General features: G+C 42.1%; 1 protein-coding gene across 1 annotated transcript in view; it reads left to right on the top strand.

Annotated features, from left to right (window-relative positions):
• CUNH1orf21 (chromosome unknown C1orf21 homolog) overlaps positions 1–16,551 on the top strand; it is a 141,859-nt gene that overhangs the window by 56,968 nt on the left and 68,340 nt on the right. The window contains exon 3 of the mRNA XM_044439106.1: positions 13,572–13,666. Coding sequence (XP_044295041.1) covers positions 13,572–13,666 — 95 coding nt within the window. The remainder of the gene's footprint in view (positions 1–13,571; positions 13,667–16,551) is intronic.

The following is a 16,551-nucleotide window of genomic DNA, read 5'->3' as shown; positions in this document are numbered from 1 at the left end:
ACATATGGTCTTCTTATTCCAAAACTAAGGACATGATACTCCTTTTTACTCTTGACAATGCCCAGTATGGAAATGGCTAGCCATGTGGATAAATATGTGGCTGTGGTTGCTTCTGATCTCTTTTCTGGGAAATGAGAATATTTGGGGACAACATAAATGGATTCTTCTGTGTGGGCAGAAACATCACTTATGGTAAAGCACCACTATGCTTCCCACCAAAGGGGAAAAAGTCTCTAAATGATATAAATATTGTCACTTCGAGTGAAACAGCCTAAGCTAAGAGACTTGTGTATTTTGTACCAAAGCCTATTCATAATCTTTCACTGGGAGCTTCTTGTTGATTTAGACAGACTTTGGCCTGAAGTTGTGGTCCAATAACCTGGACGGAACCAAGTTGGGGTTCCAGGGCAATGTTAGACTGTATGGATCACTTCAGGCATTGTATTTTGTTAATTTCCCCCTGTATTTGGCACTAGTTAGGCCCCGACTGTTGTGTCCAGCAGGAGGTGGAACTTGGTGGCCTTCTTGGCCCCTTCCACCTCTACTATGATTCTATGATTCTACACCTATAGGTGTTGGAAATTTTCCAGTAAAAACCATGGCCTTATAGGATAGTTTTGTGGCATTTTGATTAGCCAGATAAACATTTTGCCTAATTTGATTTTTGATGATTTCCCCTTGATATGGACTAATGTGACTGTGCTCTTTCTAGGGCTAGTTACTTTTTGCTTCTTCTCCACCATTTCGGGAAGATTATTATATGTGAGCTGTCCTGAGGCTTTCGCGGCAGGACAGCATATAAATACTTTAAATAAATAAATGATAAAGGCTTTCCAACTAAAATCCATTATTACTATGTCAGAGCTGTCCAGCTAGGTCAGCTTTGCCATAAAAAAGAATACTGCACAAAGCAATCATGAAAAAAAAAAACCCAAAAAAGCAAAACAACAAAGTTCGAATAGGGGCCATTGCAGAAATGCAGCTTGATGGTACCATGTTGAGTCTGAGTTGAATAACTCTCCTTCCTTCCAAACTAAAAAAAAAAGTTAATCGTACCTTCAGGGTGGACCATGCCACTTAAGGGCAAATTGCATAGAGAATCTGATGCTTCTCAACTGGTCCGCCTTCTTGATAATGAAGCTGAGTCTTCTCCCATAACAGTTTGCTCACTAAACTTCCCCACAGAATGAAAACTGTCTGCTTATCTCTTGCCCAAATCAGAATCCGATTCAACAACCTTTGAAGGATCTCCCATAGGAGAAAATAGGCATAATCCCTACACATTTTACAATTGATCCGTGAAACAAATGGAATTACATCCAGAAAGCTTATCAGTTACATGATCTGCAAGTTACAGCTGCACCTCTGTTGTACAGAATGGCCAGTCTGGGCATGGAAGGTTGGTTGTCATGTTGTTTCTTGAATTGTCCAGAAAGTGTGCTGAATAGTTTAACATAGATAGGAAGAGCTTGTGCCACTTATACAAACTAGGAGTTAGTTTGTGTTTTCCCTGACAATTGGGTAGGTCTTCTTTGAGAGACTTGTTTCAGACTTTCTTATAGGATGTATTTATTTAATATATAAATATATATATTGCCATTTGACTTTCTACAAAATGGTGTTCAAGTAGACGGCCAACCCATTGTTTGATGTAATAATAGACCTACTTTTATTGGCTTTTAATTAGTTTTTTTAACCAAGAGACTTGCTACTTTTGAATGCTAATATCCTTTAAAAAAGAAGATAAAGATCTACCAGAAGTTTCCTAATGCTTGCCACTTATTATCCTGAAACAAAACTTTGAGCAGATGGACAGTTGTGACATGACAGCTAGTTCTCTATCCCCGTATTCCTTTCAGTGTGAATAGGAAGGATTTGCTGTTCAGCAGAAGAGGAATAAGCTACACCTGCACCATTCAAATGATATACCTTTGTGTCTGCACATGAATCACGACCACAGTGGCAGCCACAATTATAGCATTGCTTTGGGATATTTTCGAAGACTGGCTAGGAAAAAAAGATCAGACTAGCTGCTTGATTTTTTTTTCCTTTCAGAAGCCCACGGAATATCTAAGTGTTGTGTTTTCGTCTGGCTTCAGCAGCATGTGCTTTCAAGCCCCATTCTTTTCCAGGATTGTGACATTCGCATTCATTACCATGGATGTCAGCAGAGCAGGTGGAAACCACAGCAGTCCTGCCTGTCGGGATGGGAGGAGATCCCAAAGTAGGCAAAGCAATTCCTTTGGTCTGGAGCTGCTACCTTTGATCTTCATCGGAGTCTTGTCGTCAGCGGTAGAAATAATAGCAGCACAGATGTCTTTGTGGCCTGTATCCCATTGTGCATCTGCAGCACAAGTGAAAGCATGTGAAGTCATAAGCTCTGTAAAGGCAGGTGGCTAAAAACATTGGAAGTTGCTGCTTGCCAGCGGCTGCCATAACTGTGGGTTGCAGTCTGTAATGCATGACTAAGTGGAGAGCAAAGCTTATTCCTTGCCACATAATTTTGGCTATTCTGTGCATGACTGGAATGAAAATGCATGTTAATGTGTGCAGCAGCCTGCGCCGCTCTTTATTAGTGCTTAATAAATAATGAAATTGCCCCCAAACTCGCATTGATTCAGCACTAATAAAGAGACACGCAGGCTGCTGCACATGCCTTCCTGTATTTCCATTCTAGACATGAACAGAATGGCAGAGTTTCCCTGCAGACTTACTGGGATGTTGCCATAAAATGCTCTTTCCTGACATGCCAAGTGTATTTAAAATAAGGAGCAGACTTGCCTGTTAGAAGATTTCTGCATTCCTTCTGTGTATCTCTGATCTCCGTGTCGTTACTGCGTAGCATGGGCTTGCGTGGTCAAAACGGATTTATTTACATGTTGTGAATTAGCCCATTGTCAAAGGTTCCATAGCTTCGGGAACACTACTGGGTAATTGGCAGGTTGCCGTTTCAATGGGGCATCGCAGTGGCAAGAGAGAGGGCCTATTGGTTCCCAGCCTTGTGGGACTTGGGTTTCCATGAATAGACACTCCTTATTTAGGGGCAGAACCTCTGTCCTGCAGCCCCTCCCTTCCCATTTTCATGAAAGGATAAACTGTGTTGTTTTATTATTACACAAAGGCCTTAGACTCATGTGTTCACGTCTCTTATATACAGATCAGAACCTTTGCTTTGCTTTGTATTTATTTATTTATTTATTTTCTGATTTATATCCTGCCTTCTTCCTACAAAGAGCTCAAGGCAGCTTATATCTCCTCCTCCATCTTATCTCCACAACAACAACCCTGTGAGGTAGGTAGGGCTGAGAGTCTGTGACTGGCCCAAAGCCACCTGGTTGGCTCCATGGCTGAGCAGGGACTAGAACCCAGATCGCCTGAGTCCCAGTCCCGTGCTCTTAACCACTACACCACACTGGCTCTTGTTTTTGTTTTGTTTTGTTTATTAACCATAGTTTAGCATTACACCTGCAGCTGGAGAAAGTGTGGCTACTCTTAACTGCGGTTTACTGAAACAAGCCAACTTCAGACCTTCATTTAAGAAGCTGACTTGTTCCATAAGAACCCTGCTAGATCAGACTGAAGGCTTATCTAGTCTAGCATTATATTCCAACAGCGGCCAACTGAATGCCTATGGGAAGTCCACAAACAGACGTGGATGCAAAACTATCCTACTCATTTTCCCCAGCAGCTGGTATCTGTCGGTATACTGCCTCTGATATTGAATTTAATAAGTTGCCATCGATCGTTAGTAGCCATTGGCAGCATTATCTATGAATTTGTCTACTCCCCTTCCAAAGCATTCCAAGTTGGTGGCTGCCACCACATTATTTTTTTCATAGTAAATTTCAGAGTCCAACTATGCATCGTGTGAAGTTCCTTTTTGTCTGTTCTGGATCATCTCCCATGCAACTTGATTGGATGATTCTAGGTTATAGGAAAGGGAGAAAGTTTACCTGTCCACTTCCTGTACAGCCCCACACTCTGAAGCAGCTGACATCAAGAAGTATACAGCATCTCATACAACAGGCAATGTGTAGCTGTAGTATATGACCCAGAGTATGGTCTGATGGTATATAAAGCATCCAGCACGTCGAAGCTAAGCAGCTCTGAGGCTGGCCTGAGTTTGGAAGGGGACTACTTGGGAACCTCATGTAGCCACCTGGGAGAAAAGTGGTGTGTGTGTATATACATATTAAATAAATACAGCTATCATCACTATTAGCTAGTAAGTTATTAAGAATTTGTCCCTTTGGATCCAAAAGGACTGCATTGTCTTTATAAAACGACACAGAAGTCTGTTGGATTTGTTTTCATACCCAATGAGGTAGAGATACCATACATGGTTAAGCATGAACTCTTAACTTGCCTGACTGCCTATAGTCTTGTTACCTTGATCGTTTGTCACTAGAACTGAGACATTTTACTAGCTGGAACATTCCTCAACTTTCACAGGCCAGACTAGCTTCCCAATTGTTGCTGCACTGAATTAAATTAGAAGGACCACATTTAAAAAGACCAAGGATGCGTTTGGACTCAGCTAGCGGGCTGCACCAGATTCCAGTGACTGGAAGGCCAGGTTAGATGAACCCTTTGGGAATTATAATCACCATCAAGGGAAAGGATAGTGGGTGTGAATTAAATGAGTGTAATGTAGTTATAACCCCTGTGGAAAAGGTCTGACTTGGTATAGGCATGGCTCATGGTACTCTTTAAAAAATGGAACTAAAAGCTGAGCCTTAATTAGACTGAAGTCTACGCCTAAATTGAACGTGTGAGGTCTACCTATCAGAGCTTGTACTGAGCTTTCTGATTATAAATACGTGCACATTTTTTCTTTATAAGCAGGCTTTTCTTCTAGGTAGGACTGCACTATTGTCCTTCTCAATATAAAACTATGCATTTATTTTTGTACCTTTCCAAACCTGGGCTAAAGCAGAGACATCACCCTGCCAACAGAAGTGCGTATAGTCAAGGCTGTGGTTTTCCCAGTTGCAATGTATGGCTGTGAAAGCTGGACCATAAGGAAGGCTGAGCGCCGAAGAATTGAGGCCTTTGAACTGTGGTGCTGGAGGAGACTCCTGCGAGTCCCTTGGACCGCAAGGAGATCAAACCGGTCAGTCCTAGAGGAGATCAACCCTGACTGCTCTTCAGAAGGCCAGATCCTGAAGATGAAACCCAAATACTTTGGCCACCTAATGAGAAGGAAGGACTCCCTGGAGAAGAGCCTAATGCTGGGAACAATAGATGGCAAAAGAAGAAGGGGACAGCAGAGGATGAGGTGGCTAGATGGAGTCACTGAAGCAGTCGGCGTGAGCTTGAGTGGACTCCGGGGATGGTGGAGGACAGGAAGGCCTGGAGGAATGTTGTCCATGGGGTCGCGATGGGTTGGACACGACTTCGCAGCTAACAACAGCAAACCTGGGCTTAATTAAGGTAATGACACAGGACTTCTTTGCCCGGGCATCGCTGCAGGAATGGCGTATTTCTGTGGCAGTTTCCCTCCTGGAATATCACTGCTGAATTGTACGTTTCTACTGTCCTGAGATTTAGTTCCCCTTGCTTTAGCCATGTTTCAGCTGCAGCTGATGGTTATTAAATGATCTTTCTTTGGAGAGGTGCTGAACTCAACTGTACGCTTGCTGTATTGTTACTGGGGGTGTGGTGCATCATCAACTGGGGCTTGACAATAAAACATTATTAGATTAACTGTTCTTTAGGATTTGGATGCAACGCTAAACTGTGGTTAATTGAAAACTGGAGCAGTGGCTTCCAATCACCCCCTCAAGGTTTATTTTATTTAATTCATTCATTTCTATACTGCCCAATAGCCAAGGCTCTGTGCTTCAGAAGAGGTCGCAAATAAATACAAGCAATCATTACGGGGCGTAGCTTCCCACATTGCCCATGTGCTGTGTCTGGAGACATCTCTGAACAGGAGAAAGCATGAAACAATTACCCGATGTCATTACTAAGACATAATTCAAATGTGTGGAAGACGTGTTCATGTGTCTCCATGGCTTTCTGGCAGAGACTGGATGCTGAAGCCTTCTAGAAGCATTTATAATTAGCTGAACTCTTCGAGGGTGGTTGTAATTAACTCATACACTAAATATTTCACATTGAGTTCGTAATATTTCACAAGTTGCTTGACCAAGCCTGGGCCTGCAAGGATCGAATTACATTCAGAAGCATTTGATGGCATTCTTGAGCACGGTGGTGGTTTTCGTGGTCTTCTCTTCACGCCTCTCTGTTGGAATCCACATTGTGCTGCAACTGTTCCTCACATGACTTCCTTCCCCATTTTTTTCTTCCATTGTAATTGTTTCAGTGGTACATGCTGATGTGCTCCTTTATCACCAAGACCATTATTAATGAGCCCCCTGCTTCCCCATTATGTTGTCATGGTAGCTTTGTGTGTGGAATCATCGTTTTCCAGATGGAAATCTTCATTGGTAGCATTGTTAGTTGCACTAAAATACACATGTGCAAAGGGGTATCCATCTTGATAATGGCTCACTTTCTTTTCCAAACCGTATTTGCCTAATCATGGCTTGTTTTTGCCTTTCTGCCTTATGCCATTGATTTGGAGAGGTGCCACTGTAATATGTCTGGCATTTCTCAGTCCCTCTAGTGGTATTTTGTTCTTTGTCCCCATTGCATCTATTTGACTCTTTTGTTTGTGGTGCTGGCAATCAAGATTGTGCTACAAAGTAATCTTACCACCCCATCACTCCGTTCCAAAAATTATTCCTGGGGATTTTATTTTTGTGCAATATGTCTAAGGTATTCTGCATTTTGCCAGTCAGTTGGATTGAAGCAGAGCAGAAAACAGCTTCTTCCAAAATACTACTAGAATTATTTGCTTATTTATCTAAGAAACAGTACTGAGGCTCAAGGTTAAGAGCTGGGTTAGTCTCTGGGAAAACATTGCTCATCCAAGACTTGACTCTGCATGAAAATACTGACCTGGTGTATGTCATGGAGACATGGCTGAGGGAAGATTAAAAAGATTTTCCTTGGGGCATCATTATTTTGAGACATTTTGCATTTCTAAATGTTTTTATAAATGTCTTCTCATCACATTGTTTTTAGAAATCCTTTGAGGGGCAGTAAAAGGCTGGGTAATAATCCATAAACACCTTGTCCTAAATTCTAAAAGAAAATATTTCATAATCCAAATTTATTCAGTTTTTTAAAAATTCTTTGGGAGGAAAGCAAACAATCCTTGCAAGGAAATCAAACCAGTCAGTCTTAACGGAAATCAACTTTGGCTGCTCTTTAGAAGGTCAGATACTGAAGATGAAACTCAAATACTTTGGCCACCTAATGAGAAGGAAGGACTCCCTGGAGAAGACCCTGATGCTGGGAACAATTGATGGCAAAAGGAGAAGGGGCAGCAGAGGATGAGGTGGCTGGATGGGGTCCCTGGGGTGGTGGGTGTGGGCTTGGTGAACTCCGGGGGATGGTGGAGGACAGGTGAGCCTGGAGGAATGTTGTACATGGGGTCATGATGGGTTGGGCATGACTTTGTGATAAAACAAAGCAATCCTCTCCCATTTTTTTCCAGGCTTTCACATCTCTGCCAGTCTTTCTTTGGCCAATTTATTCACCCAGGAAGGCCAAGGGTTGAGTAAACAGATGGAGCCTTCATCTTGCCACATGTTGGCAGGATGGGCCTTTATGTGTAGCGTTGCTATTGTTGGAAGACTCCTTTTGGGCACAACAGACATTGAGTTATTATGCCCCACACAATATGATGTTGTTTAATGGATGCATGGAACTGCTGGAAATGGTCTTTGAGAGCTTTGGAATGAAGTGTCTTCAGTCAGTTCCTGACAATCAGCTGTATTGCTTTGTTGCTGAACTCCAGGCAGTACTCGTAAATGTAGTTTGGACTGCAGTTGAAAAAGCTGGGATTAAATCCAGTCAAGACAGAGATGCAGGAGGTCAGTAGAATGCCTAGGTTATGGATTAGAATTTAATGTGTTCTAGAAGAGGTTGCGTTTCCTCTGATAGAGAATTTAGGAATGGTCCTTGATGTTACATTGGCTTTGGATTTTAGCAACTGGTGGTAGCAAGCCTTGGCTTCTTCTACTGTGTTGTGTGTCAGCTGCAACCATTCCTTAACCAGTCCACTCTAGCAACAATTAGCCAAGTCTTGATTACATTATAGTTCGACAAGTGCAATGTTCTTTACATAGGCTTTAAAGAATATCCAGAAGGTTCATTTAGTATAAAATGCAGCAGCCAAGGTCATCCACACTATTGTGTTCCCAACCTCTATGTATGGGTGTGTAAACTGGACAATGAAGAAAGCTGGTAGGAATAAAATGGGTGCATTTGAGACCATAAGGAAGGCTGAGTGCAGAAGAATTGAGGCCTTTGAATTGTGGTGCTGGAGGAGACTCCTGCGAGTCCCTTGGACTGCAAGGAGATTGAACCAGTCAACCTTAAATGAAATCTGACTACTCTTTAGAAGGCCAGATACTCAAGATGGAACTTAAATACTTTGGCCACCTAATGAGAAGGAAGGACTCACTGGAGAAGACCCTGATGCTGGGTATGATTGATGGCAAAAGGAGAAGGGGCGGCAGAGGTTGAGGTGGCTGGATGGAGTCACTGGGGCAGTGGGTGTGGGCTTGGGTGGACCCCAAGGGATGGTGAGGGACAGGAGAGCCTGGAGGGATATTGTCCATGGGGTTGTGATGGGTCAGGCATAACGTTGCGACTAAGCAACAACCACAAGCTGGAGAAGAACTTCACAAATACCTTGAGAAAAAAGATGAACAAATGGGTCCTAGAGAAAAACAAACCAAAACTTTCCCCGGAAGCATAAAGGGCAAACCCCTTTTGAACTTGGACACATCATGAGAAGGCAAAACCCACTGGAGCGGTAGGGAAAGTGGAAGGCAGAAGAAGACAAAGACCAGATTTGAGATGGTATTGATTAAAGGCAGCCCCAACCTTGAGTTAGCAAGAAGGCAGGGCAGTCAAGGACAGGCCATCTTGGAGTGTCCTTGGGCTGGCCGTACTGTGGAGATTGCTTAACGGCACGTGGCAACAAGGAGTGCACGGAATTATGATCGCATCGCCCCAACATGGAAAGTTCTGCACTGGCTGGCAATTTTCTGGATTCAGTTCAAAGTGCTGGTCATAACCTTTAAAGCTTTACATGGCTTAAGGCCCCGGTTGTTAATATGTGCAGGAGACGGCCTTTTGAGGGTGCTTGTCAAGCATCTGTGAAGAGGCTTTCTCCTGCATTACATGCAGAGCATGGCATGTTTTCCCTTCAGAGCTAAAATCGATCTGTGTTCTTTTCATAGTTTTGGAAAAGAGCTAAGACAGATATATTTAATTTGACCTTTTAAAATTGTGAGTAGTGGGTTTTTATGTTGCATCTCTGCTATTTTGACATGGTCTGATGGTTTTTATTTGAACTGTTAAGCACCATCTTAGTGATCTTTCAGAAAACAGGGTAGATAAATCAACATTAATAATTGCTTATGTAGATTCCCTTGGACCATCCAGTATAGCCTTCCCCAACCTTGTGCCTGCCAGACATATTTGGACTGCAACACCCAGAATTCCCAGTCAGTGGCCTTGCTGGATGGGAATTCTGGGAGTTGTGGTCCAAATGCCTCTGAAGGCCACCAGGTTGAGGAAGGCTGATATAGTGAGATCTGAATGCGAAAGCACCTTCCACTGAGTCGGTTGAAGTCTAGGCTGGGCTTGTCAACACTGACTTGTGACAGCTCTCAAGGGTGTCAGGCAGGATTTTTGTAACCCTCCTTGGAGATGCTGAGGATGGAACTTGGGATCCTCCATGTGGGGGGCCAGGGCTCTGCCCTGGAGCTACAGCTCTGAACAGGAGATTACTCTCCAATTAAGTCATCCATTTTAATGGCTAACTTTGATTTTACTATTGTTATTGTTGTCATTTTATTGCATTTTCTGGCTTTAGCTTTTGTGTGCCATCGTGGGCGGGTTTCCCTGAACTAGCAGCTTTTACATCTTTCAAATAAATACATTAATTAAAATTAGCTGACATGAAAATCTTGGCTTTAATCATAAAGATAGAGAGGGAGGTACGCACTTGCTTTGTTTCGCTTCCAGCCCTGTTATTGATTCTGCAATTCTTGACCTCCAGTTCTGGAATTTTCAGCATTAACACTTTTGTTTTTATGGCGCATATAGTTCTACACAAGAATAGTTTAATTTTAGAACTTTGCATCTTGGTCTTCCTGATACATGACATGCAGGTTAGGTCATTGTTACTATTCCTGTGTTGCAGAGGCAGGGCTGCAAAGAAATGACTCACCTAAGGACAGAACTGGACGATACAGAGCGCAGCGGGGCAAAAACAGTGGCCTTGTGTTCTCTGTCCATTCTCTCCATTAGTGATGTGTTGCATGAGATAATATCTGTTGATGGAATATCACCATGGGAGTTTCCCCATCCTTGTTCCTGTCGTAGCTGCCACTGGGTCTGCAAGTCTGGAGAAATTATCAGGCGGTCTTTTTATTACACATAACTTTCCAGGGGAAAAGAAAGGAAGAGACGGAAGGCTGCAAGTTCTGTCCGAAGGCAACATTGGACTATCCTCCTCTGAGGATTCTGATCCCTTGTCCTCTGAAGAGACTCTGGAGGCAAGCAGGAGGACATGGAGAGACAAACTGAGACCCAAGGACCAGGTTCTCCGGAGGAAACACAGAGGATGGACAGTTAGTGCCCATAGAGCCCGAGGAATGGTACCATGAAGTCACTAATATACTAAAACCACTTCGTTGTCACTGCAAGCTGAGGTTGCTAAAATTGACCAGGACTCTTTAAAGATAAAAGAGGTGATCATTAGAGGTAGAGGCAAGCCGGACCACCTAGAGGCCAGCTTCCTTCGATCTATACTGGAATAACATGAAGCCAAGACTGTCTAGCTTCAAGCCCCAGCACCACTTCGGAGCTTTCCATGGTGCTGATCTCTCATCTTGCCTAAGAAATCTGACCTAACCTAACCTTGACTCCTGCTCCATATTATCTAGTTTATAAATTCTGCTCTTAACCTCAGGGTACACTGTCTATGAACTTCCTAAGGCTGGCCATTATGGTAGTCTATATTGGCCCTTCGTATGATCCCACAAGGCACTTCTTACGTGATACGCCAGATTATGTCTCTAGATTTCCTCTGTGTGCCATTGCACATTTTAGGTTAAGAGGAATATTGTGTTTGTTCCATACAGTGTTGCAAATGGATTCTATCTTGCAAATCAAATCAATTACTTTATGTTCTGGAGGATGCCTGTGACTGCAGTAATCCCAAATAATCGTATATAATATTATCATAAAGATGGATGGTGAACATTTGTTATGGTTCCAACATTTTCATATTAAACAATCTCTGCATGCAATATTAAGGACTTTTGCAGGTGTACTGAGATTTTTGAGAACATTTGAATAATTGGTTATAAAACAAGAACTGAACTTGATGTATTATATGCTCCTTGGACTGAGTGAAAATATGGGAAATTAAATGCAAAGGTCACCTTAATAATCAGGTGGAAGATTAGATGCATCATCCAAAGGCCATGACCAATGTTGTTTAAACCGTCGCTGTATTTAAAATGTTTGCACTCCTAGGTTTTGTTGGATTTCAGTTTTATTTTACTCTGTAACTTTTCAGTTTTTAAATTGTATTTTGCCATATCATTTTTATTGGTTTAACTCTTGCGAACTGCCCAAAGAGCTTCAGCTATATGGTGATAAAAATGTGTAATAAATAAAGAAACAACTCTGAAATATAAAATTCCAGTTAGAAAATGTAAACGGCTTCATGCACACTTCACCCAAGCTGGTTAGTGTGCTGGTCAAACATTTTCAAATAACTATGAAGTATTTTAAATTATTAAACAATGCTGTAATAAGGTATATTACATACTATACAGTGACTGGACCTGACATTGCTTGATTTGTTTTATGATGATCGTCCATTTGTTAATTCATCTGTTAGTATGTATACCTACCAATATGAAATGAAGAAAGGAAATCTAGCTTCAGTGACATTTGAAGGATTTATTCAAGCAGTCACCAAATGTGAAAGTTGCCATTTGAGCTACAGTAATAGCTATTTGGCTCCTATAGGCCCAGTTCTTGAATCTAAAGGGCACTGGGTCAATTCAATACAGATATTTTCTCTTTGCTATGGTTTATATTACACTGCTAAAGGGCCACAATTAGTAGGGTATTTCTCTTAACACGGACAGTCAATTCGCATCTATTTCTGAGCAGGAAACAGATATTTCAAGTTTTTCAAAGTACCTCTGGAAAGTCATTGTTCATTTTGGCAAGATCCATTTTCAGCTTATGTTTCATAGCACAACAGACAGAAATACACCTGATGCAATAAACCTGTCCTGAAGATATTGACTACTAATGTTCAGGGAAAGAGACCACGGTTACCCAGGGTAATCACAATGTGCCGTTTAAGAGATTGGTGCTGTGTGAATAGGTATTTCCTCTCCCAGTCCCCCACCCTGCTTTCGGTGCATGTTCCCCCTGCTCCTCTCCTGGATTATATGCATCAGTGTTTGCTGTTGGCACATGCCATCAAGTTGCCTCTGCCTTATGATGATCCTGCGGAAGCCCTCCAAAATGTCCTGTCCATGACAGCCCAGCTTGGCTTTTGTCAACTCAAGGCTGTGGCTTCCTTGATGGAATCACTACCACTTCAGATTTGGTTTTGATCTTCTCCTTCTGCCTTTCAGCATGATTGTCTTCTCCTTTGAGTCTTCCCTTCTTCTGATGTGCCTGAAATACAGCAGCTTGAGTTGCATCTTTTTGCTTCTGGGAAAGTTCTGGCTTGGTCTGCTCTAGGACCCACTTGTTCCTCTTCCTGCTGGTCACACCAAGCACACCCCCAAAATGTGTCCATCCGTCGTACACGTGCACTTAGTGCAATGCACTGGATAGCCCTCGCACCCCTGCTGGCTTTCCACCTTCATAACTATTCTTGCATGAGTTTTTATTAGGAGAAGGTAGCAGATTGACTTTAGTTATTAATTTGCAAACTATGGGAAGGGATGGGAAGGTGCTCCACCCTGACCTGTTGTCAAACTTACGCTGTTGCTTAACTCACTGGGCCACTGGGCCTCCTTGAACCCAAAGAGCAGGCTCCCTTGCAAACCTGCCCCCCACTGGTGCTGGCACTTGTGGCCACAGCTGGTCCAGCTTGGAAGAAGCAATGTGTCTGTGCCTCTGCCATTTCACTGGTTGTATGATGAAAATCTGTCGCATACATCCATTCAGTTACAATCAAAGATGTGGTCTTTAGCAACATGCCGAGTGATCTTGCCAATACTGGTGCACTTGAAAGCCATGCTTTTTTATTAATTGTTTCTCCCAGTCATGTTTCCACATTTGTAAGACAGGAGAAGACTCTCCCATTAGGCTTCTATTTGGATTTATGAAATGTTCATGAGCTTCTAGTCATTTTTCTTTTCAGCCTTCTGCATTTTTCATTGCTGAGGCCTGTAGGCTTTATAACTGTTCTTACATGCCTCTTTCCCCCACTTCCTCCTCAGATGAGTATAGAATCAAACCTGTGGAAGAAGTCAAATACATGAAAAATGGTGGCGAAGATGATCAGAAAGTAGCTGCGCGAAACCAGGAAAACTTGGTAAGCTTTGAATGTTATTACTTATTTAACAGCTTGGATTCAGCGCCGTGTCTGTAATGAAATATAAAGTATGTAGAACACTTAGTGCAGTGGAGTAGAGTTTTCTTGAAAATGCCATAACTATTTATAGCTCAGAGGGAAAGTGCAACCTGCTACCTTCCCTGCTTGTCGTTATGAATTATCCCATCCTTAATACCATGATGTGCGCTTCAGTGCAATGGTCATTTGTATTCAGACCCTCTGCAAGTGGTAATCTGGTGTGGCTTGTGAAAAATGTGTTTGTACTCAAAGGAGCTGCTGGTAACACAAGAATTTACAGCGTTTTCGAGGAGGAAACTACCTACTTTTAAGGAGGTGTCTGTCATTATTTACACTCTGTGTTCCCACCCTGAATTTTAAAGAGTTCAAAGTTGGACACATAAAGATAGTTAATGTGCATACAAGAGAGAATTTGTAGGAATCAATGGTAGAGTAATTTGTTGTAGGCAAGAGTTATTTTCTTGCTCCTAAGCTTTACAGCTTGTAAAGTCCCCTCATTTTATTCTCAGTTGCATGTTGCCAGGGTTCTGCGTTTTCTGCAATTCTGTGGGAGAGAAGAAAAAGAACAGAATTCAACTTTTTTAAGGGCTTTCCCTTAAAAAAATAATGAAAAAAGCAAGCTTCTAGTTCTTAAAGGTACAAATACATGCTTGAAATACGTGGGTAGCATTTTCTGAAAGTGTAGAAGACAGGTAGCTGAACAATATTTCTAGTGGTTGGGTATGAACTATCAAATGCCTTCCTCATCGAGTAGGGAAACCAGATTAAATTGGTAAACTTAGGGGAATTGTACATGCTTGTTTAATTTATACTACCAACCAAATTCAGCTTTCCTTGGTACAACAGTCACGACAGAACTGTTTAAGCATTAATTATGCACAGTCTTGAATTGAATTGAATTCCATTGTGGCTTGCATTGTAGCTTTTTTAGGGACTTTGTTGGGGTCACAAAGTCCCTCTGCCCAGCTATTCCTATGGAGCTTGGGGTGACTTTGTCCCCCCCAGGCATTACTCTTTTTAAAAAATACTGAAAAGGGTAGGAAGCTGAAATTTGGGGGTGTTTTATGCCAGGTGTTTTGTGACAATGTTATAAAAGAACAAATTGGTAGCACTAGTGCTGTATAAATTACAGTACGGAATGTACTCTCGGTATTCAAGTCATTCCACAATGTGGGATGAAGGCTATGGAATTGCTCTCCCAGCTTTCTGCATTTCCACATCCGTTGGGGTTGCAAAGCGGCTTGCGTGTGCAGGTCTTTTGTGTTGCACAGTATGTCCAAAGTTGCTCACTTGGGTCACGCAAAGGAACAAGGAGCCCTGCTCGGGTTCCCCATGGCCCTGTGTTAGTCCCCACAGCGCACACAATTCTTCCGCTGCCATTGATCTTCTCATTAAGGAATCCTTGATGCCCTGTTGTTAAGGAACCCCAGGACTTCTCAGAACACACTCTGAAAAGCTGTTTTTAAAGAAGTTATATCTCAACTCACCTTTGCACTTTTCCGTTTGCTCTCTCTTAAATTTGTAAAATCTGAGTTTTTGGGAAAAAGTAATTGATTTTTATCCACCCTGGTGTTGATGAGCTGTAGACTGTTTACTGTCAGTCAGAGGCTTCCTAAACACTAGAACTATAGCTTGAAAAAACAAACAAAACAAATTTGTGACAATTTGTTTTGCTCCCAGGGTTTTAAATCTGTAAGCTGCCTTCATTGTTCTCCAGAAAGACAGGATAGAAATTCAACAGATAAATAAAACAAATTTTGGAAGGAGCTAGGAGCACCCTTGCTGAAGTTGCATTTGCTTTATTTAAACATACTGGTATGGGATTGATGTAAATAAGGTAATGTTCCAGTTATAAAGACCTGCTTATTTTTGCTTCTGAAAGAACACAATGTATTCCCTTGACAGTAGTGCATTAAATTCACAAAAATACCATCATACCGTCCCGTTTAACATACAGAGCGGTGCTCGCTTAATTTAAGTACTAATGGCATTTCAGTGTGAAAAGCCACCTCTGAGAAAGGTAAAATGAGTTTGATCGCATCTTTTCTACTGAGGCTGTGTTTGACTGGTTGCATGCTCTGCTTTGCCTTACAGATTTGGGGTTTTAAAACTAAAAGGATCCTGTAAACAATAGCTTCTTTCAGTAATTGGGCTTTGTTGGGTAGATGTATTGTGGATTGCATTTGTATTTGAGTTAGTCTCACTTTAAGAACAAAAAGCAAAACAAAACCCCTCCCAGGATGCAGAACGGTGACTCCTCCAAACATTGTGATCACACGTGTCTTGGGGTTGTGAAATACCAGCCTGGCACACCTATTTGTTCTGGTGTAAAAGTTCTTCACCAGAAGGAACGGGCGGAGTGCTAAAGGACCAGAAATATCTTTGATTATTTGGCATCAGACGTTGTCCTCCACTGAATATTGTTTTGTTTTGGGTTTTCCTGCTAAGGTATAGATGAACTGAAGACCTTGGAGGAGGGGAGAGATTCCTAAAAAGTAAAAGGCAGGGAGAAAAGAGGAAACACTGGGAAGGGTGGAGATGTTAAAGAAATGAGGGATGGTCAGGGCATCTGTTCTTCCAAATTAAGGGTACCATCCTGGATCCATTCCTGCATAGGGAGGGGAAAAAACTTTCGGTGTGTCCCAACTGTCTGTCTGCTGTAGGACCTTTTTTCTAGCCAAACTTCCATAGGATGGTGCCCTAAGGAACTCCGTTGTGCGTTTTAGAAAAATGTGGTGGACATCTGTTTACGATTCGAGGCGTCTGCTGCTTTTGACATTCTGCGAGGTCCAAATGACTAGATTTCTCATAATTTTTTCCATGACGTATGATTGTCACAAACTGAA

This window comes from Varanus komodoensis, unplaced genomic scaffold, assembly GCF_004798865.1.
Source record: "Varanus komodoensis strain SLA01 unplaced genomic scaffold, ASM479886v1 scaffold34_1, whole genome shotgun sequence".
Lineage (NCBI taxonomy): Eukaryota > Metazoa > Chordata > Lepidosauria > Squamata > Varanidae > Varanus > Varanus komodoensis.
The sequence above is the reverse complement of the archived record's forward strand: the minus strand, read 5'-3'. Positions and strand labels throughout refer to the sequence as shown.